Source organism: Colias eurytheme, chromosome 6 (assembly GCF_061535395.1).
Source record: "Colias eurytheme isolate Ceu_HAF_F1 chromosome 6, ilColEury1 Martin Lab GWU primary, whole genome shotgun sequence".
In the NCBI taxonomy this organism is placed as follows: domain Eukaryota; kingdom Metazoa; phylum Arthropoda; class Insecta; order Lepidoptera; family Pieridae; genus Colias; species Colias eurytheme.
Window position 1 is genome coordinate 7,418,177 of NC_142985.1, and position 24,880 is coordinate 7,443,056.

Genomic DNA, 24,880 nt, shown 5'->3' on the forward strand with positions numbered 1-24,880 from the left:
GCCGTCCTTCCCCTACAGTTTTCCTATCTACAAAGGAACATTTATCTTGAACAGAACCGACGACAACTTTTCTCTTTCCGCATTAGTAATTTGTACGGCTTTATTTATTTGATATATTTCTATTTATTTCAATTTTGATTAAATTCTTAAAAATTATTTTCGATTTCACTGACAAGTATTTTTCAAGTGTACAAGAAACAAAAAAACTTAAATATCAATTTTATTTTTGGGGTATTTTAAGTTTAACTTCCAATAATTCTGCATAAATCATTAATTATCAATTTGTAGACTACAACCTTACATGCTTTTATATGATCACTAGCTTTCCGCCTGCGGCTTCGCCCGCGTTTTCAAAGAAAAACCCGCATAGTTCCCGTTCCCGTGGGATTTCCGGGATAAAACCTAGCCTATGTTACTCGTGGATAATGTAGCTTTCGAATGGTGAAAGAATTTTTAAAATCGGTCCAGTAGTTTATGAGCCTATTCATTACAATCAAACAAACAAACAAACAAACAAACAAAGTTTTGCTCTTTATAATAATAGTGTAGATAAATTACGCGGCCTAATATGCTTATAAATGATCTATATGAGGTGTGTGCTGTGTATAATGTTATATTTAAGCGATCCTTAAATATACTGGCTTTTTCAATTTCTTCAATTAAAGTTGGAGCATTTGAGCACTGAAACTCCGCTAACCTAACAAAAACATTTCCTCTGTTTAAAGTCTCGGCTTAAGAATTATATTCCCGTTTCAAATCATTGAACGTAAGAAAGACGAAGAGTCGTATAGCAATTTACGAGGAAAGCTTAGCGAAGTAAGTGTGGGGCTATTGCGAACTGTAGGTATTGTCGCGGGAGTAAATTGAGACGACAGTATTTCACGGTCTGCTGCGTACCTAGATGCACCTTGCGTTATATTGATAACTTTGTTAAGGCACTTTCAATAGCCCTATTAGCAATTACGAACCCCCCATAATTGCGTTAAACAATGCCTTTCTAATTTTTCTTTATGACCAATTTGAAAGAAATTACGTAATTCAATCCTGTTCGTGAGAGGGTTGACAAGGAAATCATTATGTTTTTCTTTAATTAGAAAAGTGAACGCTATTTTTTTGAGTAATTAAATGTTTGCCATAAATTAGCAAAAGAGTCGAGGAGACGACAAGGGCACAATAAGTACAATTATCTTTTACTTGGTTTGGAAGTTTTAAAGGTATCTAAATTTCATATTAATATATAAAAAAGTATAAAGGATAATGAAATGCATTGTAACTTCTAAATGATGGTGGCAGTCGATACTTTTGTTTCGCTGAGATAATAAATCAAACTACCTATTGGAATTCAGCGTCGTTCGATAGGTATACATATAAATCACTAGGGTTTAAAATTAAATGTTGCTGTCGACAAACAGACTGTCGTTTTGTATAGATAGTGCTGATGGCCCCAGGCGCAGATCGCGTGCACACAGCACAATGTTCGAATGAGCTACCCGCCATGTCTGCCGACAAATTTTCAAATCGTTACTTGTTTTTTTAACTGAACATACCCCGCTCGGAGCAAACGCGCTCTGTTATTAAATCATTTATTATTCAACTCTACGAACTGTTTCGCAATTATCCCACAAACTGACGCAGAATAACCGAATGTTGATACATACCGTTTGTATAACATGGAACCTAACCGCTTAGTCGTTATGTGATTTAATTTGTTACGGTAAATATTTTAGTTTAGTGAATGCTATGAATGATAAAATAATATATGCGCCCAATATTGCAATTGAATTTGTGGACAGCTGACGACCTTTATTGAATAGTTTTTACATAATGAAATTGTAATAGAAACAGGCAGGTGCGGTTAACCAAGCCATATGATTGTGATTTAATGTATCATATTATCACGTATGTTGCATAAAATATAAAAAATAAAGCCTTTTTGTTGATTCTGCTACCTATCAGATTAATAGGTACTGAAAAAACCCAAATCTTAGTAGCTGAAACTAAACATTCTCTCAGACTCGTTATAATTGTTTAATAACGTAACATGCATATTAATAAAAAACATTAGACCACCTATATTAAACGAGAAACTTCCAAGATCATATGAGGAAATAAACAGTTAATTTAATAATATACATCGATGCTGTATCAAGCATAATTTACTGGCATGTGACGGAAGGGTTCTGCTAATTTCCTTTGAAACCGACGATTTAGACGCTACTATAAGTGATCGGGCTTGATCCGTGATGATGCGTGAGAGCTGCTGTGAACCCCATCATTATACTGCCAAGTCTACATCACTACTGGTCTTACAGGTCCTTAGGATCGCGTGCGAATTAGCTTAATTGTGGAAAGCCCAGCGTCGAGAAATGATAATTGGAGATAGCAGCGCCGGTATCGTGGGAGATCGATTTTTATTTGATTCGTTCGCTTTTTTCATTCCAGTCTTATGCGTGAATGGATTCGTGATCTTTGTTTGTTGTTTTTTTAGAGTTTATTGCACAACATTTTTTGAGAGATGCGAATGTTTTCATGTTAATGGAAAATCAAAATATATTGCGATAACAGCATACTTCATAAGTCTTTCGGATTAAGTTGTTCTCACAAAAATTTTCCTCGAAAATATTACAAAAAAAAACTTATCCAAGTTACTATGGGAATAATAAACGTCCATAAATTGTTGAAAAATGTATTATTTTCTTCAGTATATAAATAGGTATTTTACATTCATCCTGAGAAAAAATCAGATAATGCAGCACCAAGCAATTCTAAAAGTATTTTTTATTTACAGGATAATAGCGCTGGTCAAGCACTCCTGGATGTTGTATTCAGACACTTGGATCTTCTAGAGACGGCTTACTTTGGACTGCGATACGTTGATCAAGACAATCAAACGGTAAGTAACTATAATAGTGAGAATCAACTAAAATATTAATTAGACATATGACCAAATATCTATCTAATAATGAACGTATCAAACAAAAGCTTTACCAAAATCCTGTGTGAACTGAAATCCTTTAGAATATGGACATTGTACCTAGCATTACTCTATCCATTTAAGTTCGCCATAGTTTGCGGAGTAGTTCTCGTAAAACATGACGAACTTAGATGAATTCCCGTCTTCATATAAATATGGTTTGCAGCACTGGCTGGACGCCGGGAAACGTCTGCGGCGGCAACTTCACAGTTCCGACACACACACGTTCTATTTCGGTGTCAAGTTCTACGCGACGGACCCTTGCAAACTATTAGAGGAGATAACGAGGTAATTTCTACGTTAATTTGATACTTTATAAGATTATTTTCCTTCAGTGACTGGCGGCGTGGTGTACAAGATTTATTCTATTAGATAAAATGACCTATAATATATTAATATTACGTGAATATTCATTGGATAACGAAGGCAAAATAAAGGTTCCATTGATTTGATTCATTGTTACGATAATAAATTGGATATTGATTTCTTATTTGTTGTTTTATGATTTCCCAACATTATATTCAGGATTAATAATCCTAAATCATAATATAACGTACTAAAAATATTATGAATATTTTTCAAGTTATTAAAATCTTCCTAGGTTTTAGGTGCGTGGTAAAATATACGAGCTACTTATAATTTTATAGAGTGGCGGATTTTATGTTTGGTTCTTAACAGAAACATAAGCGAACTTAACGTTGTTTTTATACACCCTGGTCGTTAAAAGCTTTTAATGAAGCGTCGTAGTAGATATATATTTTATTTTTATGAGTAACGTTATCCTTGATAATATTAAGCACGAGGAATGCGTAAATATTGATGTAATATAACTCGCGTTACGCATTATCATCATACTTAACGAAATTGTTTCCATTTCTCAGGCCTTATACACAATTTAAATAAAAGTTTATTTTTTTCAAGAAACTCACCTTGCTTTTAACACAGCAAAAACAACATCATCACAAAGGATTTCCAAATATCTCCCGAATATGTGTTGTAGCTCTGTAGAGGATGGCAAGTGATAATAAAACACATCTGCGCTGCCCTCGTACGTGTTACCGTCCACTCAGCACTATATACTACCCTTGAAACTGTTACAGTTATGGCACTGAGTATTCTCTCCGCCCGACACTATCGAAGGACCTTCCATACAATAAAAGCTCCAATCCAACCAATTTAAGAATGTATGTCTAGTACCAGATAAAGTTCTGTTCACGTACGCGTATAAACTGCGAATATAATTAAAACAATCCCTTCATTTCGATTTATATTCAAATTATATAACAAAGTTACCTAATGAGTGTTTTACTTAGTCTACTAAGACTGTCACAGCCCTCTAAAGACTCCTTTAGAAGGGGAGTCGTCTTGCAAAACTTGGTACAATCCTATTCGCTTTTACAAAGAACGAGTGAATGAAAAGGGAGCACCCCCTTTGTCAGCTTGGAAGTCAATTTTTAAGTTACGGCCCCTTATTAAAGTTCTGACTTCGGCGATGGTAAAAGGGGATCGGAATTATCTATTTATTGTGAATCTTTAACAATGATCGGACATTTACAAACACTGACAATTGTAGAGTATTTATTATCTTGCTATTTTATTGTTTCCTTTTTTTATTCAGGCTACCTATATTAAGATACACGTAATGAAAGTAAACAATAATCATCATCACGTGTACTGCATCCTACCCTCTTAACTCTAGCCCTCATTTCTAGAGATCTATTCATTCTACCATAGGTAATTAACTTATCTATCATCCAATTATATAATATAAGTAAATATAATTCATAATCGGAATTACCAAGGGAAAACAAGGTTTAATTTTGTTTTATGTCACCATATAAAATGGTTGATAGGTATAAAATATTGAAGGAGGGACAAGAAACAAAGAAATTCTAAGAACCCTCGCAGTAAACCCGGTGAGCCGGCCGTAAACACGCGTAGCTATGATAAAATGAATAGTTGAATAGACCAAGGCACCAAGCATTAGAGCACTCGGGATTTAGCTACGTTTCAATAAAATAGTCCCACAAGCTTTCATTTCATAAGCAATTTTAATTGGATAGGTACGCTTCCTTCCGCGAATGCAAATTATGTAATCTGCGTCTCCAAATTTACATACTTCTTTTTATATTTCTACTTTTAAAAGAAAGAGAACTGCACGCTGTAATAAGAGGTTTTAATGGTGAAAATTAAAGTTCAAGTAGAATTTTTAAAATCGTACCAGTCCTTTCCTCGGCCGTAATGAGAAAAGATATACAGATGTTTTATTAAATTTTCGTTATAGCGTTGTTGACACGTCCCCCCGGGAGAGACGCGATCACTGCCTTGCACGTTAGCCTTCGCGAGACGTGCTGAGCAACCTGCCCTTATGTAAAGAGACGCAGCTTAATAATCGTAATATCTTTGAAAATCTTTGCTTGATGGTCTTTTAATATTTAATTTCCTTTTAAGGACGCTTTCATTAAGACCACTTAAGCTGAAGAAATATGACAAAATGAAATGGTTTCGTAAATCATAAATTATTCTGTCAGTTTAAAGGGATTTTTGCTTTCTTTTTATGATATCTATCTACACATCTATTCTGATGTTTTCATTTACGGTATACATCGTGTTATAATAGTATTTATTTTTGCCAGGTACCAACTGTTTCTGCAGCTCAAGCAAGATGTTTTACGCGGTCGGTTGCCTGTCAACTTCGATCTGGCAGCAGAGCTCGCCGCCTACGTCTTACAATGTAAGTTGTATTACTTTTCACTTAATTTCCGTAGAATTCTGAAAAAAATATTAAGCATATTTCAGAGAATCTTTTATTACTGCTCCAGAAATAAAAGTAAATTAAAGCGCCCTACCAATTTCATAAATATAAACTTTGTGTTTATGTTCGTTACCTTTTCTTGATTGCTTATTCAAACTAAATTCTATTGTATCGATTTGGAAAAAAGGAATATACGTAAGAATCAAATTAGAATATATAAAATCAAATACACTTTTTGAATTAGGTACAAGTTCAATCTATATTTTGACAATTAAGTAATTACACAAAATAACCACAACGACATCTTTAAAGTCCTGTTATATTTTATTGTCCATACGTCTCTCACGCCATCCACCCGATAGCAATCTCAAGGCATAAGTACAGATATTTTACGGTTGCCACATCTTGAGGAGCATGTTAAACAGTTGTTCCCTATTGGCATAGGCATTAAATGGGAGCAGTAAGCATTGTCGTATTGGCATAAGGCCAAAACCCCATGAAGGCATAAATATTGCTACCATACAGACTTAATTCGCAATTAATCGGACTCCAATGTTTTTTCCGCAAAGCTTAGTAAGCTAAAGCTCGGATTAACTAAACAATGTTTGCTATTTTATGTAATAAGACCCTCATCTTGTGCTTCTACAAAATTATTTGTTAATATAAACATCACATAAGTTCACTAAAAAAAATGCATGTGAACTCTCTGCGTAGTTGTCAAAATGTTGAGATGCACACTGTTGTATTTTTAAAGTCTTTGCGAATGAATGTTTGTCCGGTATTTTTGGTTTGTGCGGTTTTCCACTATCGTACCGATCCTCCCACTTAATAGCCTTTTCGTAGCTAAACTTTACGAGCCAAAATTCAAACAACTCCTATTTGGCCTTTGCCGCGGGCAAAATAAAAGTAAAAAGAAAAAGTACTTTTAGAAAAATAAAAAGTTTTTCGTATAGTTCTAGGGCTATATATAAAGTGCTTTTAAGTTTGACACAGTTCAGACAATATTCAACTACAACATTATGTTGAAATACCTAGCATTAGGTATACATGTTAAACAAAATTTCTTATTTGTAAAAAGAAATAGGTAGGTACGTAAACTTAATAATATATGAATATTTTGAAAGAATATCCAATTTACTAATGATTTGCCTTGCACCGACTTTCAGTTGGCTCCTTTATCTACCAAATACAATTGAAACTGGTTCAATTCCGTTGCCAACGACAGCAATTGTTAGAAATGTTTTCCATAGCTGCATACTACGATAAGACACTTTACTCTGCTTCCTGCTCTTTATTCGATTTCATTCTTTTCTGAGACTAATAGTCCGGGATACATCGCCCATTTTTGCAAGTGATTACTATCAAGCTAATTTTTCGTGAGTAGCTTTATTTTGATGAGATGCCCAATAATTTCATGTATGAAACTCTCGATTGTGGTAGCTACCAGAGGAAACAAGGATAAAATATTTTGATTTGATGGTTCTCAAATATTAATTACTAACTGAATGTTTTTTTTTGTTCAATCTCAAGATAATTATCTAAATTAGTCGAAAAATATTTGTCCTACAAAATCTATGGTTTGATCAAAGAGTCCCCCTTTCCAATGTATATCGATAACGAAGTCATCATAAATGATTACTAACAAGCTGATTTTTTTATTTTTACTTATTTAATACTTATATATAATTCAACAGACATATTGTCCTACAAATTGCGTAATAAATATTTGAGAACCGTTAAATCAAAAATTTTTATCCTTGTTACCTCTGTAAGCTACCACAATCGAGAGTTTCGTACATGAAATTATTGGGCATCTCATCAAAATAAAGCTACTCACGAAAAATTAGCTTGATAGTAATCACTTGCAAAAATGGGCGATGTATCCCGGACTATAAAGCAAAATATATTGTAAGAGAAAAATATTAAATTTGATACTTTTGTTATTGTTGTTAATCATGATGTTAATGATTTTATATTTTTAATTTAAAAACATCTACAGATTACTCATCATCACTATCACTACATAGTATAAAACAAAGTCGCTTTCCCTGTCCCTATGTCCCTATTTGATGCGAATTTTGATGCGGTTTTTTTTAATAGATAGAGTGATTCAAGAGGAAGGTTTATAGGTATACCTAATAACATCCATTAAATAGTGGAGAAGTACTGTTATTTTTGAGGTTTCTAATGTGATGTCGTAAAAAATTACATTTTTTCCGCTTACATTGCAAACGCAGGTCGCAGGCTGAACCCTACAAGTTTTATCAAAATAATGTACTAAGTATTATACACATTGAAAAGGTCTAAGAAAAGTCTAAGAAAAGTACCGAAATGGTATATGTCTATCTCTTATGGATAACCCACAATAACTTTTTTTTTGTCATTTACTTTTTACGACAAATAATGGCTAATTTTCGAAGCGATTTTAACCAATACAGCATTAATCCTTAACCAATTAAATACCTTGAATACATTGTTCATTCAATATAGATCTATATGGCCCTTTACACCGTATGATTTAAGTGAATATTTTCAAAGATATTACAAATTTAAAAATTGCGGGACGTAGCGTTTGCGGCGGTACAGGCCGGCCGCCCGGCTATATATTTTATACCCGTGCGAAGCCGGAGCGGGCCGCTATGTTTTTATAAACAACGTTCACAGTTTTTCTGTAGTGTATTTAGTATCAGCATTGCACCCGTGCGAAGCCGGGGCGGGTCGCTAGTATACTTACATAGTGAAGTTTCAATGTGCATGCGGTAATTTTTAAAAACAAAAGATTAAAAAAAAGAACACCCATGCAACTTAATGAAAGTACTACAAAGAAATATATAATGTTTATTCTCGTTGTATGTATTTAGGACGGCTTTTTCACATTGGTACATTCTCATTTCGCACAGAAGACGAAGATATAATTATCTCCCTTACCTTTGATGATACCCGAAGACAGTTAATTATGTCTGGAATCTAATATTTTCATTAATATTTATGTGTTAATTATAATCATTATTAATAGCAGGCTATATTGTTGTACAATTTTACTAGCGACCCGCCCCGGCTTCGCACGGGTGCAATGCTGATACTAAATACACTACAGAAAAACTTTTAACGTTGTATATAAAAACATAGCGGCCCGGCCGGCCGGTACCGCCGCAAACGGTACGTCCCGCAATTTTTAAATCTGTAATATCTTCGAAAATATTCACTTAAATCATACGGTGTAAAGGGCCATATAGATCTATATTAAATGAACAATGTAAGTATTCAAGGTATTTAATTGGTTAAGGATTAATGCTGTATTGGTTAAAATCGCTTCGAAAATTAGCCATTATTTGTCGTAAAAAGTAAATGACAAAAAAAAGTTATTGTGGGTTATCCATAAGAGATAGACATATGCCATCGCGGACTTTTCTGTAGACCTTTTCAATGTGTACAATACTTAGTACATTATTTTGATAAAACTCGTAGGGTTCAGCCTGCGTTTGCAATGTAAGCGGAAGAAATGTAATTATTTACGACATCACATTAGAAACCTCAAAAATAACAGTACTTCTCCACTATTTAATGGATGTTATTATACATATAAACCTTCCTCTTGAATCACTCTATCTATTAAAAAAAACCGCATCAAAATCCGTTGCGTAGTTTCAAAGATCTAAGCGTACAAAGGGACATAGGGACATAGGGAAATAGGGACAGAGAATGCGACTTTGTTTTATACTATGTAGTGATGATGAGAATTTAGAGTTAGATCGATGTGGAGTATTACTCGTGTCACTAAAGATTTCTGATTATAATTTAAGTAATTTATTAATATTCTCAGAAACGACGGTGGGTTCCAACTTCCAAATAAGTAGCATTTACGTATCAATATTAAATGAACGTACTTTTATAGTTATAGGTATTAGGTAAATAACATAATGTCTAATTACCCAACACATATAGTATACCAAAGTATACAAGTATAATTTGTAAATTATCTCGGACGACAAAACTCATTAATTTGTTTCATCAGCATTATGAGTTACCTATCTCTATTTTACATTATTAGCACAGTCTCACAAACCATATTTCTATATATACTGTGGTATTAGCGAGCGATGGGAAGGTAATTCGAATGCGTTATTCAAAAGGTAAACGAGCCATCAGCGGCGAACATCGTTTGCATCTAATCTCGTTCGCATCAGCGAATCTCGCAACTCCTTAGGGAATCGTGTAAGGACCCCGCCCTCACCGCAACTCTTCAAGGTGTAATATCGTGTTTGTTTTTTCACGCTCGTGAATTTCTTTTAGAATAATTATAGGATTAATGTGCTATAAAGATATTGAACGATTTTTTTTACTGTTCTTACACTTAATTTATTACAACAATGTATTAATAACGTCATATTGTTAAATTTCCTCTGATTGTTGGGTTGCCTGGTAAATATCGCTACCTAGCGATAAGGCCGCCCTTTGCTGTTTCTGTAGTATTGTCTTTGTTATATGTATTTATGTATTTTCAATGCAATAAATAAAATAAATAAATAATTTTTGATTTACCTAGGTAGGTAGGTAATTTAGGTAAATTACTAAATTGTTTAATTTAAATACTCTTTGGAAATAAAATTAAATAATTTGCTTACCTAGGTATTAACTTTATAAGTATTGAAAGAAATTCATAACAAAATTCATAATCTATTGTTATATGCGAATGCATATTTTAACGAGCGAGAAAACCAAATCGTGAATTTTACTTACTATCAACCCTTTATTGTTCATAGGCACATTAATTTTTCAGCACGCTGTAAAATCCACTCAACACTATATTAATTAAAATCATATTATTTAACCTGAAATAAAGCACACAAAAGCTACAAAGCATATATTTATTTAGGGTAATTTAATTAAAATATATTAACGCTAGGTTTCTATATTGGTTTAGCCCCACTATTTGTAATCATAATATGTTCAAATTACAGGCGACTAACGCTATATATTCACTAGTCAACACGAGAGGTTTAGCTATGCAAATATAAACTATGTTTTCGCCGAACGTTAGTATCAGTTATCGGCTAGTAAAGTCCTCTTAGTTGAGACGTACAGTAATTGTAGCGTTGTTGTCCTTCGCAACAAATTAGTGGACTTGGGAAACACTTGGAATTAATCAACATCACGGGCAATCGCGCGGATATCTGGTAAATGAGACCCCGCGACCGGCTCCTTCGAGCTATTACGCACTGTCGACCAGTCGCCGGCGACTCAGTCGCCGGCGACTGGACTTACTCCTGGACGACTGACGACTAAGTGCGCAAGCCCCTATTTAAACTATAGTAAGTCACAGTCGCCGGCGACTGAGTCGCCAGCGACTGGTCGACAGTGCGTAATAGCTCTTCAAGACAGATTGAATCGAGCGAAAAAAACCATTATGACAATATGTCACTATAATGTGCCACAATATTTTATTACTTTTCTGTGCTGAGCTTCAAATTGAAAAATGTGCCATTTTAAGTTCATTAAATGAAACGTATATTTTTCAACCAAACAAATATTTCAGCCGATATTTATTAATAATAATTATCTGCTTAATTTAGTTTGAGATCCATATTTCATAGCATTAAAAAGAAAAGTAGTAAAATTGAACATTTTTTACGTCAATTAAGTACTACAAAAATAAATACGAGAGAAGAACGAAATCACATTATTATTCGAATTTGTTGTATTGTTCCTTTCTGAAGAGAGTACGGTTGCCGGAGAGTTTAAATATAGTCGCTTTTAAATTTATGGCTCTCGTCTACCCCGTATTTAAAAACAAGTTAAATATTACGCCAAAAATAACTCAACGTGCACAAAATAGTTATAACAATAGTTTTTTAAGATTTAAACTAACAAGCGTATTATTATCGCAAGGAATATTAAGGTTACGAATATTAAATAAATATATAACGTAATATTACACGATGTCAAGCGTATGTAGTTCACCAGATGTTGCGATTTCCGAAGCTAAAAAAAAGATAGATGACAGGAAATGAGTGTCAGCATCACTCACCGAGCCCTTAGTTTTTCTAGTACGTTTTCCAAACATGGTATTCCTTTTTATTTTCTCTTTACATCCGCAGTTTTCTTTCACTAGAAGCACGATGATCTATTTTCCCCTTTATAGTAGGTATATAGAATGTAGAAAACATAACACGTTAGCTTTCACTATTACCGTACTTATGGCGTCTGGGATAAGATTACATTGTGTGTATTTGTTTAGGACGGCAATTGTTCCTGCTTAAGTAAATTAATTACGATTTCGTAAGGATCGTTAAGGAGCTGCAAACACAAATATATACCCTATTCTTCGTTATTTAGTGACGTACGTGGACTAAGTTTTTACTATACATTTATGGATGGTTTAGGAACTTTTTAGGAATGGTTACAACTATGTATTTAACTTTAACTTACCACGAATTAGACAAATTTTATGTACTGATCAAAATTATTCTTATGCTGTGAAGACAAATATAGACGTAAGCTATTAAAAATTCAGTTTAAATAAAAGTTTATTTTAATTTATTTATAAAATTAAATATCAGTAAAATGTTGTTCCAATAAGAATATAAGTAAAGTCTGTGTTAACGTTGGATGTTATCCAGAAGAAGTACAAAACGAACGTATCCATTGTTTTCTATGCGTAAATACACATTCCCATGTATCGCTATCTACATTAGAGAGATATGAGCCACACTACACGTGGCCTCAATTCGTCCAGGGATATTGCTCTTAGAATAATGAGACTACCATTACAAAGAGATACTAATGGATAAGTTGTCTTTCACTGTGTACTTAAAATGCATGTGTTACAAGGCTTTATTGGTCGAGCGAAATGCCAAATCAGTAGATTAGTGCCTCATTAATGTGATCAATGAGCCGAGAGATGTTTAATGGCGTATTTTTTGCACAGCCGAGCTCGGAGATTACGATCCCAGAAGGCACGGGCCAGGGTACGTGTCAGAATTTCGATTCTTGACTCATCAAACACCTGAGCTTGAGGGTCGGGCTGCCGACATACATAGGACATTGACGTGAGTAATGATGATACATTTTGGTCTAACGGTGATGTAGGTTTCCAGTTTGAAATCGTTATCTTAACACAAATTGTTGTAAGCTTTCAGAATGTATATTTTGCGATACATGAGTTCAAATTAAAGGATCAAATAATTTGCGATAGTTATTATTCATTTTTAATATTATATTGAAGAAGGAAAAGAAACATCAATAACTGCTTGTTTTCATTCTGGCTTGTAAAGCTATGCTAGTTGCTATTACGGCATGTAAATACTGTCTGTATAACGGCAAAAAACTGGCGCATTTCTTTATTCGCGTGGCTTTTATACGGTTTACCATAAAGAAAATTAATTACTTCAATAATTCTAAAGCCACATTTGTTGCAGGGGTATTTCGCCCGCGCAAGCTGAACTAAGCTATTTGGACAAAGTAAAATGGCTCGATATGTACGGTGTCGATCTCCATCCCGTCTTGGTAAATATTTAAGCGTCAAATATTTTTAACACTTCGTCATTTGTATATATTGAACGGATTCAATCTATTTAATACAGGGCGAAGACAGCGTGGAGTACTTTTTGGGACTAGCGCCAAGTGGCCTGTTGCTTCTACGAGGAAAACACACAGTCGCTACCTATTATTGGCCGCGCGTTTCAAAACTCTATTACAAAGGACGATACTTCATGATTCGCGTCGCAGATAAAAATGTAAGGACTGAAATGTATTTTGTTTTTTACAAACAATTGGGGGAAACGCTTGACCTGCTTTCGATTCGAATCGCTGTTATCAGATAGAGGGCTGTATCAAAAGAAGTGACTCCACCTACCGTTTTCTTGAAAGACATCCACGGGCAGGCAATTACAGATAAGTCGTACAGAACTAAGCGGCGTATTTACCGCGCTGCCGACTTGAGCGATAACGCGCCACCAAACTCCCACCGAGCTCTCGTCTTATTTGTATATGCCTTTGAAGTGTATAAAAATAGGGGAATGGTCTTTAAATTACTTTTAAATTTTTCCTTTGAAAGGATATTGATCAAACGCGAAAGGTATATCGTTGTCTTTATATTTTATGAACATCCGACGATGAACGACGACGGTCTAGATTTTAAATGTGAATTTAACTTTATTTACTGAAGCTCAAAAGCAGCCAGACAAGCTTTTACCCAAAATGTAAGTTTAATTTGTTGGTCTGTAGGATGAAAGTTTTGACTCAATTTGAATTTATTAGACTCATGTTCTTGTTTAATGAATTTGTGATGTTTTTAGAATGACACGTCAACGTATGGCTTTGAGTCTCCTACGAGGGCAGCTTGTCGACACTTATGGCGGTGCTGTTCTGACCATCACACGTTCTTCCGTCTTCAGCAATCTTCACCAGCATCTGCTGATATTTTCACACTCGGTTCTAGGATAAGAAACAGGTAATACATAAGGTTATATTATATGACTAACGATATATGTACATTATTTGAAAAAAAAATAATATTATAACAAAACAATCATAGCATAAATTACACGCATGATAAATATTATCAACTTATGAGGAAAATTAGAATACGGGAACAATATCTTTGTAACTTACACTTATTTAATCTTTACCTTTGTGTGTAAAATTAAATAATCTATTGAAAAAGCGAGAACACTACATTTCCCAATATAGAATTTCATAAATCTAATCCCAGATTAAGCCTTTCATTTGATACATTTGACCATCAAATCTTGAATCAAGGTAGTAATTCTAGCTTACAATGAATCCATCGAGCCGATCAATACAGTAATAATAACAAGCCAAGGCTGTTAGTTGATACACCCGAGATATATCGTATAACTTCGTAATAGTAAACATTATGTTAGAGGCTGATTTAAGCACTAGAACTTACACTTGACCGACTTCTGTTTTACTATTTATAACTTTACTAGCTGTCCTGCAAACGTTGCTCTGCCTTTCTCTTATCACTTAGGGGTATGAAAAAATAGATATTGTTTGATTCTCAGACCAACCGCCGTTTTGGAGGAGTTTAACTTAAAACATCACGACACGAGCATTTTTAATTATGATTGATGTAATAAATCGAGTATGATATTTCCTATATATCCTTGTTATTTAAATCTTTATAAAATTTATTCTGAATAAGTTGAAGTCGATTGTTTCAAAGCTAGACAAAGCAAACAATAGAAAAAATAATGTTCCGTATAAAATAATTTCCATTTCAGAAGCAAGTTGTAATAATTGAATATTATTTTTCACCAGCAGCAGCCGAGGCAGCCGTCCGCGGCCGCCGCCGCACTTCACTCGGACACCCTCGCGCCGCTACGTCCGACCTCACGCCTCCTATACTTCTTTACACGACGGTAAAACTCACTTTTATATTATTTTCCAAGCTAACAGCGCCAGTAAAATCCCTTGAAAGCAATGAATTAATAACTAATGAAGTTCCAAGTTTTCAGCTTAAACTCGTTACCTTTTATCCTTTACACACTTTATAGAGTGACAGATATTTTACTGCCTTTTCTATTAACGTCATTTCATAATAAAGTTAATAGAGATTTATCGTAGGCGGTTGACCCTATTTTTTCGTAAAATGTTATATTTTTTAATTTCAAGCCATTAGCAAATGTCGAATAACGAATGTAGAGCAAAATGTTTTGTAAACTGAATTTGTTTCGCTTAATTTGATTTTATAATTCCCATGTGCCTAATGGCGAATAATTTCTTTGTTATGTTTATGACATTTGTGCAATAGACAGGTTTATTGGGGTTTATTTTTATGACATCTATGTTTAAAATGGGCTTATTATTATAACAGAACTAATTATTTTTTATTCTATGTATATTAATAAGAAAATTTGTTGCAGTGCCAAAGCTAGAAGACTTAAGAATAAAAGACTGCCCTGAAGTAAAACAACCTACCTCAGTACATCGACCAAACTCGTAAGTGCTCTATTATTATTTTTACGTTTCGCTTTTCTTTCCGCATTTCGCGCATAAGTTTAATCTTCTTTAGCCGTTCCAAATGGAAATATTTCGGTGTTATTGTTTGTGGCGCTATATTCCTTTGCAGTTTGCGAATATTTTTGTTTTTAAGTGAATAAAACCTTGACTGAGTAAACAAGGCGATGGAAATTCAAATATTGGGTTTTAAAAATTCCACCGCGCTTGAATAGTGGGTAAGGGCCAATTTCTATTTGAAGCGCGACCCGCTCGGAGTATTAATTGGAGATATAAATCTGATGAAAACGGTGAGGCTCCGCGAGAATCCTCCAGACTATTTAATGTCACTGTGTCAAGTTCCGCTCGTGATGTAGCTAATCGTATTATCTCTAAAAGGTTTTTGAAAATGTATTATTTTAATTTGTATTTTTGAAGTGAAAACTTCTTTAGCGGCGTTGAGCACTTTTTCTGTAATGGGTATAAAATCTTAAACTCGCGTCAGGACACGTGACCTGATCGAAAAAGCGTAAGACGGTCATCAAGTTTTCACTTCTGCCGGCACTCCCGGAGTGCAACCCGTCTTTTTTTAGATTAATATTTACATTACGTGTTTAAAAAGTGAAGTCCCGTGTCCCCGTAGTGGGGTAAGGGGCAGATGCATTATTTATACATCTGTTTCACTGATCGATTTTCTTTAGGGACAAGTAGGTGATCAGCCTTCTGTGTCCTGCCAGACCGAGACATTTTTTTTTTCTTCGTCTCCACCGGGAATCGAACCCAGGACCCCTCGGTTCTACGCTCACGCATCAACCACCAAGGAGGCGGTCGGCGGAGGCGGAAATTACGTGTTTACTTCCTTGTAATTTAAAAAGATTATCCTTGTAATATTCGTATTATTTATAAAATATACGTAGAGAAAAGAAGATCTCAAACCTCGAAATTGAATTATAAAGGGCAAAAAAGCCTATCATGCCTTTACCTATATAACTAATAAAAAGTTGCTTTAATAAATATCAGTACCTAGGTACATTCTATAGAAAATAGGATTCTGATGAATTTTATGCGATAGTGATGTAATATTATTTTAAGAATCACAATTTTAAATCTAATTAATTATTTTACTAGAATCAGCGGTGAAGCGAATTGCCCGCCAGTAAACGCGGCGGGTGGGTCGCCGCGTTCCACCCGCTCGGCGCCCGCCCGCCGCGGGCTGTACTCCGCCTCGCCCACCGCCAACAGACCTCCTCCAGCGCCTCGGCACAGGTCCGCGTCTGTAGACTCGCAGAGCTCTAATGACTCGAGATCGAATCGCAAGTAAGTATCTTCTAGAATCAGCGGAGTTGCCTGCTAATAAACGCGGCGGGTGGGTCGCCACGTTCCACCCGCTCGGCACCCGTCTGCCGCTATACTTCGCCTAACCCGCTGATTTTTTTAAGCTTTTTTTCAGCCTCATTGTAATTTCTTACATCTACCCTGCACATATACCGGTTCACCAACTTCGTTACTACCTTTAATTTGGAATTTTAAAGTTTTGTTTCAGCGAGCACGTAAGAATGTAACAGATCTAAGCTAAACGCCGGTTTCACAATTTTAAGATATGTTCTGTTTAGCTTATCATTCAGTTTTAAAAACGTCGTTTATTATGTTATTTTAAAGCTTTTTCTCAGTGATTATGTCAGATTCGTAAGTTACACTACACTCATGGCCAGATTCACAAATTAGATATGTTTTGTTATACTTATATTTCAGTTAAAATGATAAATAATTAATGTATCAATATTTATAAAAAAAAGTTAAAACTTAAAACATTTTCTTAAGCTAACAGTGGTATTATCAGAAAACGGTGGAACCGATCCTTACAATAATGAATAGACGTAAAGTTTGTTATCCTTAAGTACTAATATGCTGGTAAGAAGAACTCCTGAAGAAATCGTATTTTCAAAGTTCTTTTAATAGGAGAAAACTATGTTATCCCGAGGCGAAAGATCTAAGTTTCAACATTATATGTTTTCACTTTTGCCTAGAATTTACTTCAGGTTGTAAAGTGATCAGACCATTAAACAGGATAAATGACATGTTTATGCCTTTTCTTTCTTTCTTACCTTATTTCTAAGTTAAAATCAGATATGATGAGCGTGATATGATTCACTGTATGTGAATATGAACAAACTTATTTACTAGAAGTACCCAATTTGCGAAAAATGGCTACGGTATTGTGCCACCAAGATCTGGGATTTACATAAAATATGAGTACGCCCTTTTAAGTGCGTTTCCATATTTTTAAAGAACCGTCATTAAAACCTAATCTAAATGTAATTTCTCTCGGCTTATCTGTAAAGGTTTATAACAATAAACCTAATTCGTACAATTCATTTTATTCTACACAATATTTATAAACATACCTAGTAGAATAATGTTATTTTACATCGTTTAGGTAGGGTGTACCGTGTACCTATATTTGTTTAGCCAAGTTCTTGTTGTAAAATTTTAAGCAGAAACATTAATTTTATCTCGACAATTCCCTCTGTAAGGAATGTTTATGTGAATTTTATGAAAATTGGTAGCTACTGAACGAAATTACAAAATATTATCTATCAGTATCCCACTAGGTGCAAATAAAATTAATACTCTTAAATTGTTTTGTTACCATACAAGACGTATAGAACAAAAAAGTTTCAGCAGAAGATGATTTTGCTAGGCACATATTCTAAAGAGTTTTAACTTGGCATAAACAAAAATCTATAATACCTTAATATACCGAGTCTAGAGGATTACTTAGTTTAAGCAACAATCTCCGATACATTTTCATAACCTTTGATGTTCGATAGACACAGGCACCGTTCCCGCAGACAGCAGTCAGACGCAGAAAGCGAGTTATCTCGCGGGTCTGGTCGGTCGGGGAGACGGCACAGACGGCATCGCTCGAGACACAAGCACGACTCCGCGTCTGAGAGGGACGAGTCGCAGCCTGATACCAAGTGAGATAAACTTACCTATCTGATATTTATAAGTTTTAACATACTCATGAAATCTATAAAAATTAATTAAGTAAGAAGAAAACAAAAATTAGTTTCCCCACAATGCATAATTCACAATATAGTATGTACTTTCCAAACAATAGATTGACGTATTATTTGATGAAGGTATTATTTGGTATTACTATAATGATGATAGATGATGAGTCCATTTCCTTAAGCGAAACTCATGCAGTTGCACAAGATTGAGCAGCAATTTTGCTATTTGGATTATATCTATTTTTCGTATATCGAAATCGATGTGAATTTCGATGATTTTAGTGTATGACATAATGATGACATCTAATTAGCAACAAATACCTAGTTAATCTAACACTGAGATAACAACAATTAAATACACATAATATAGTTACACTATAGTTATATTAATACGGACGTTTCACAAACACAATGAAGTTAAATCATATACCCACATACTCAATACATCTGTAATTGGCTAATTAGCTCCATTCTAACGTGTGTTACGCTTTATTGGTTTTTAATACATATATCTAAAGCAGCATAGTTTACCTCAAATGTTGTTAGCATTAATAAAGTACAAAATGCAAAATGGGTAAATATAATGTTATTTTTCTGAAGACTCTGGTGAGTCAATGCAGTCACCAACAATAAGGTCTGTTTGCTCAATCTTGGCAAAAGCCTTCTCCTTCTTCCTCCACTCTATTCTGTGAAGCACTTTTCTGGACCACATTTTTCTTCGAAATTGCCTACCTCGTTACCTTTTCCGTTTCCTTTTTTATTAAAATAAGATACCATCTGATAAATATGATATTTTTAATAATATCATAGTTGACAACTTGTATATGAATATCTAATATACATACCAAACATAGCGCGTTAATCAGCTACGAGCACAATATACACATTCACGGTTCAAACAACGAGCCTTTGTGCGGAACGAGATAGAATTATAGGCGTTATTTTATAAAATAGCTCAACAAAAAATAAGCGCACTGCTATCATCCACATTATACAGTTTCTAGATTCACTATTCAACAATTTCATAACCGCAGAATATTAAATGAGAAATATACGTGGAGGACAGTAAAATGTTTTTAGATATAATAAAATTTCTTCCAGGAATCTAAAATGTCATCCTTTGTTCTATATAAGCTAAATAAACTCAATTTATTGTTAAAAACAGAGCTTTTATGTAGCGTACGATTGTAAACTCTGTATATCTTTGTATTTTACTCGAGATAATAAAGCAACTCTGTCGTCGACGAAATATATTTAGATGTTCCCTAAGCTACCATTTTTCAAGACTCTTTTTCTAAAGAATAGCGCAAACGTGTTCAGGATTATAGATCTTATATATGTTTAAAAAGGACTTTTCTATAAAATTCTTCAACTGAAAGTCAGTGAAGCCGTTTTCAGTATAAATGTCAAGCGATGTTTTCAAGAAAGGCCATTGAGGGGGTACTTCAATTCATATCTAAGTTCTCAGCGATAGTGCTTTATACTACTCGAGGAAAGAACGGAATGGTCATTGTACTAACTACCGTTATTAATGACTTAATCCGTTTCAGAGAGTACGAGTTAGTGGACTCCGAGTCGCAATGGAAGGAGGTATTAAGACAGACGTCGTCGGGTGGCGGTGTTCAAGTAAGTGCATTTGTACTCTATAAGTGCAGTTCACAGCCATTCGGCTTTATTATTGTTCACTTCAGCTAAGATTGTATGTCAGTGACAACAGCAGAAGATCCCTTGTTTTAATGTTTTCTCTTGAATATCCTTTTTGTATGTTGTTGAAGTTTGTAACTTAAATTAATTTTGATCTACAGAATTGTTATTGTCTTTCGTAAAGCATATTATATAAAAGAATATATCGTGAATTACTTAATTAATAAAATCCTGATGCGTCATTAATTAATTGTATTTATAAATAGGCATGCATGATATCATTTATACTTAATCCATTTAACTATCCAATTACAAGTTTCCAAATCAATCGAGTTATTGATAAACTACATCAAATATCGCTTGAAACATCTCGTTTATCAAACGCAAATAATCTTTTGAAGTTTGTTTACGTTTTAAAAGGATTTTATTTGGATAAACAGGTTGCGAGTGTTCGCCGGTCGCAAATGGAACCGGAGATAGGAACTCATCGATCATCTCACAGACCACGGCGACATAGAAAGCATAGGTAAATAAAACATTCGTCACTTCTAAATTTGTAACTGATGTTTATTGCAATATTGAAATAGAAATATCCAGGCTTTTAGGTTTGGTTTAAAATTGTGTGTTTTAAATTTTCATAGAATCTATTTTTTTTATTTTTATCATAAAATTCTGTAGGATTGTGTTGGATTGTAGCAATGTTGGAAACAGATTAACTGGAATTTTATACACATTATATAAAGGCATAACAGCTTCTTTAAATTTATAATTTAGTTGTGTTTTCATAGAATCTATTTTTTTTATCATAAAATTCTGTCGGATTGTGTTTGATTGTAGCAATGTTGGAAACAGTTTAGCTGGAATTTTATACAAATTATATAAAGGAATAACAGCTTCTTTAAATTTATAATTTAGTATTGCAGTTAGCTTACATGATAAATTAAATTTGAAACTAATAAAGTTCCCAAGATTTTCACAATACACTACAAAATTGATTTTACAAAGTATTGCAGTTATAAATTAAACCAATAGGTACTTATCGTCAGCTGTAGAAATTGGCAATTTTAGCCTGTGTATATTCACCGGCTCACAGAGTTTGTTAAACTGGTATCATTTTAACTTTTAACCCGAACAAACTTGGCACGCGTCCTAACCTCTTTGATAGCTTTGCCACAAACCGTTAGTTCGCAATAAAACCTCTCTGTTTTAAAAATACTTGAACGTTTATCTTTGAAGAATTTAAAGCATGGGAATATTGATAAAAGTCGTTTTTAAAAAATAGGTAACTAATTTACTGGGTTATGAAAGTAATTATGAACACGGAGTACATAATAAAAATACATAATTCTGTTTTGGTATAGGTTTAGATAAAAAAAGAAAGGAGTAAATAAAAATGTTATTAAAGAAATTTGTTTATGAGGTCCCTCTTATGAATAGGATAATCGAGTTATCCTTGAATCTTACAAGCAACCGTTGGGTGGCTATTTTATCAAAAAACTTCATGATAACATTCTTTTACGCAGCAACTACCCGAGTTCATTGTCCTATAAAGTAATAGTGGTAAATACTTTCGAGAAGGATCGATATTATAAAATAAAATGTTCCGTCAGTCATTGTTTATTTTAAGTACAGTTTATTTTAGCCATTATATCAATAATGAAACTGGCGACCGAATTAAATCGTATAATAAATGTAGATCACGATCCGGTTCACCCGACAAAAAATGGCTGCCAAGCGAACTGAAACAACATTTAGAATTTTCACTCGTGGACACGACGGGCATGACCGAAGAACAGCTCAAGGAAATACCGTACACCGTCGTCCAGACAAGCCACGCCAGACATACCAAGCTTCGTACCACTTCAAAACATAGACAGTAAGTAAAGCATAATTTAAAAATTCCTATAAGCCCTCTTGAAAATGTGTACAAATAAGTAACAAAGTGAAAAACTCCAGTCGATACTTCTCAAGAAACAAGCCCCGACCTAGAGGGGACGTGAGAGGCATTCAAGATTTTTATTGTTTGTAATACTGAAAGCTTTTTAGTTTGACAATTTTGTACGTAAATCAACCTAAATTACTTTAATGATACGACACGAAAATAATATATTAGATATTATATTACTTTATAAAGCAATGTGTCGCTAAAACTATTATTAATTCACAGAAAATCAGACTTGCTTTAAGCGTAGTACGTGACATTGTTACACCCAAAGGTTCTAAAAGGGGTAAAATTTATAGCCTAACCTTCGTTACTCACAATTCAAGAAATATATGGATAGCACTAGGGCATTAATACAATTGGGTTTATAAACCCACGGTATATCTTCTTGGCGTCAAAATCAATCACCACCCAAAATAGATCAGAGGAATACAATTAAGAAGTGTAATCTTCATAGAAGGCATTCTATTAAATATTCTTCACATGTCTAGTTCAATTAATGAAAGTTCAACAATATCCTCGACACCGATTCCGATATACAATCGGATCGAATTAGCGATAGTTTGGTGGCTATAGTGTTATTACGAACGCAGGAACGAGCCCGGATCGCTCGCTCGGCGGGAGAAGGGTTCACACAAAAGTGATCACGACAATCACAATCAAGGCTCACTCAGATCGGTCTCGAGCACTCTCAGCGCGCACAGGACCTCTAACGAGAAACATGGAAGGTTTGATTTTACTTCGCCTATTATCCCGCTATATTGCTTCATCCCCTTCTGTGTCACAAAGGGAATGAAATATAATAAGTTATTTTTTCTTTAGTTTTTTTTATAGAGAATGGATTTATAAATTATCTCTTATAACATGACATGATTAATGATAATCGTAACGCCCACTGTTCTACATTAATCTTTAATTGCAAACTTATAGTCATGCAAATGAAATTTTGTTTTTTGGGTAACTATAATAAAAGACTGCCGTCAACTTTTCAAATAACAAAAATCTATTTCTTTAGGCGCATCTACCCTTGCTACGATGACCCGGCAAACCGAGCAGGAGACGATTTTTTAACCAACAACGGCTACAAAAGCCCCATAACACCAGTGAACAACAACCCATATAGCCCAGTCACGAATAGCAATAGCAACAGCAGTAGTGGCGAACTTATCGGAAGCGCAAGAGTCTCACATGAACACACGGATTCTGGGTTAGGCGCAGATCAGGATTATGCTTATTCGTCGGAAAGGTGAGAATTATTTCTATGCCGATATGACGTGATGTGAACATTGAATTTTAAACTTTGTGATATTTTTTTTAATATAAATAAGAATAGAATAAAGAATAATGAAAATCTACTTGCTTAATATCCGACCAAAATTGTAGAAACTGCGGAAAAAAATTTTTCATATGCTTAATATTGAACTTGTTTAAAAAAAGAGCGTATGTGCCGAGCACACGTGTGAGAAGTGAAACTTCTTTGGCAAGATTCAAACGGTTTAAGCCATAAGGTATTGCCATGACAGGAACTTGAAATTTTAACTCTCAACGCGCCTAAAGTAATTTCATTTCAAAAAATATTTATATTTTCTTAACCTATTAATGATCATATCAGTAATGGAAACAACAACATCCAAGTTACAAATACGAATTGGCTTGCGCAGATCGAGTGACAGCGCGAAGTGCGGCGCGGGCGGCTCGCTAGCCCCAGTGAGTAGGCAGTGGGTGGGCGCGGGCGCGTGCGGGGGCGGCGGCTGCGGGGCGGGCGGTGGGGGAGGGGGCGCGGGGGGTGTGTGGCGGCGGCCGCCGGCGGGCCCGCCGCGCTCGCGCGTCACGGGCTCGCAGCGCTCGCTGCTGTCGGTGGCGAGCGACAGCGCGGCCACGCGGCGCCCGCACGGACCGCCCCGCCCGCACCCGCACCACCCGCACCACCCGCACACGCACTACCCGCAACACGGCTTTTCTCTCTTCGTGAGTGGGCGCTTCGCTTTCTAACATTCTTTTGGCTCTCGTAACGTTTTTTTAACAAATTCGATTTATGAGTAAAACTTTTCCTAGATTTCTACCTAGATTTGAAAGGAAGTTGCTACGGTTCGGCGAAAGACGTGGGTTCGAATCCCGCCCTGTGATCGAACTATTCAATTTTTGAATAATTTCTCTCAGTGTTTTTCGAAGAATGTAATGTTATGTGTATTGTACAGAAACCAGTATTAAGGAACACGAGCAGGCGAGTCAGCGGTGCCCATAAGCTTCAGTGACTAAGTTGATAATCATTATAGGATGAAAATTGCATAAAATATCATACAAGGTATTAGGTAAGGTAAACCAAGCGGACAAGACAGCGCCCATAAGCTTCAGTGACCGTCGAATAAAATTCATATGAAAAAACAATATAAATATAGAACCCCTGAACCTTTTAATATTTTTACATCCATTTCTCTCTTTCGTGGATTACGAAGCACTGAGAATATCACACCTTAGTTCATATTCCTAGGAAGACAAATTAAATTGTTACGACTTCTTCCTATAAGAAAATTGACAACATTAGAAATGGAAAAATTTTTTTGGATTTCAAATATCCAAATGAGGCT

The 24,880-nt window shown here is 34.8% G+C and overlaps 1 protein-coding gene across 4 annotated transcripts in view; it reads left to right on the top strand.

Annotated features, from left to right (window-relative positions):
• LOC149907789 (band 4.1-like protein 4) overlaps window positions 1–24,880 on the top strand; it is a 40,027-nt gene that overhangs the window by 12,689 nt on the left and 2,458 nt on the right. For 2 of the 4 annotated variants that reach the window (XM_090102885.1, XM_090102886.1), the window contains exons 3-19: window positions 2,789–2,893; window positions 3,141–3,262; window positions 5,611–5,708; window positions 12,658–12,778; window positions 13,148–13,235; window positions 13,313–13,465; window positions 14,027–14,181; window positions 15,012–15,112; window positions 15,617–15,692; window positions 16,818–17,006; window positions 18,521–18,670; window positions 20,257–20,332; window positions 20,791–20,876; window positions 22,047–22,226; window positions 22,886–23,020; window positions 23,308–23,538; window positions 23,954–23,999. In XM_090102885.1, the coding sequence (XP_089959011.1) occupies window positions 2,789–2,893; window positions 3,141–3,262; window positions 5,611–5,708; window positions 12,658–12,778; window positions 13,148–13,235; window positions 13,313–13,465; window positions 14,027–14,181; window positions 15,012–15,112; window positions 15,617–15,692; window positions 16,818–17,006; window positions 18,521–18,670; window positions 20,257–20,332; window positions 20,791–20,876; window positions 22,047–22,226; window positions 22,886–23,020; window positions 23,308–23,538; window positions 23,954–23,999 (2,112 nt within the window). Of the gene's footprint in view, window positions 1–2,788; window positions 2,894–3,140; window positions 3,263–5,610; window positions 5,709–12,657; window positions 12,779–13,147; window positions 13,236–13,312; window positions 13,466–14,026; window positions 14,182–15,011; window positions 15,113–15,616; window positions 15,693–16,817; window positions 17,007–18,520; window positions 18,671–20,256; window positions 20,333–20,790; window positions 20,877–22,046; window positions 22,227–22,885; window positions 23,021–23,307; window positions 23,539–23,953; window positions 24,261–24,880 lie in introns of all 4 variants that reach the window. The other 2 variants (XM_090102884.1, XM_090102883.1) reach the window with 2 other exon arrangements.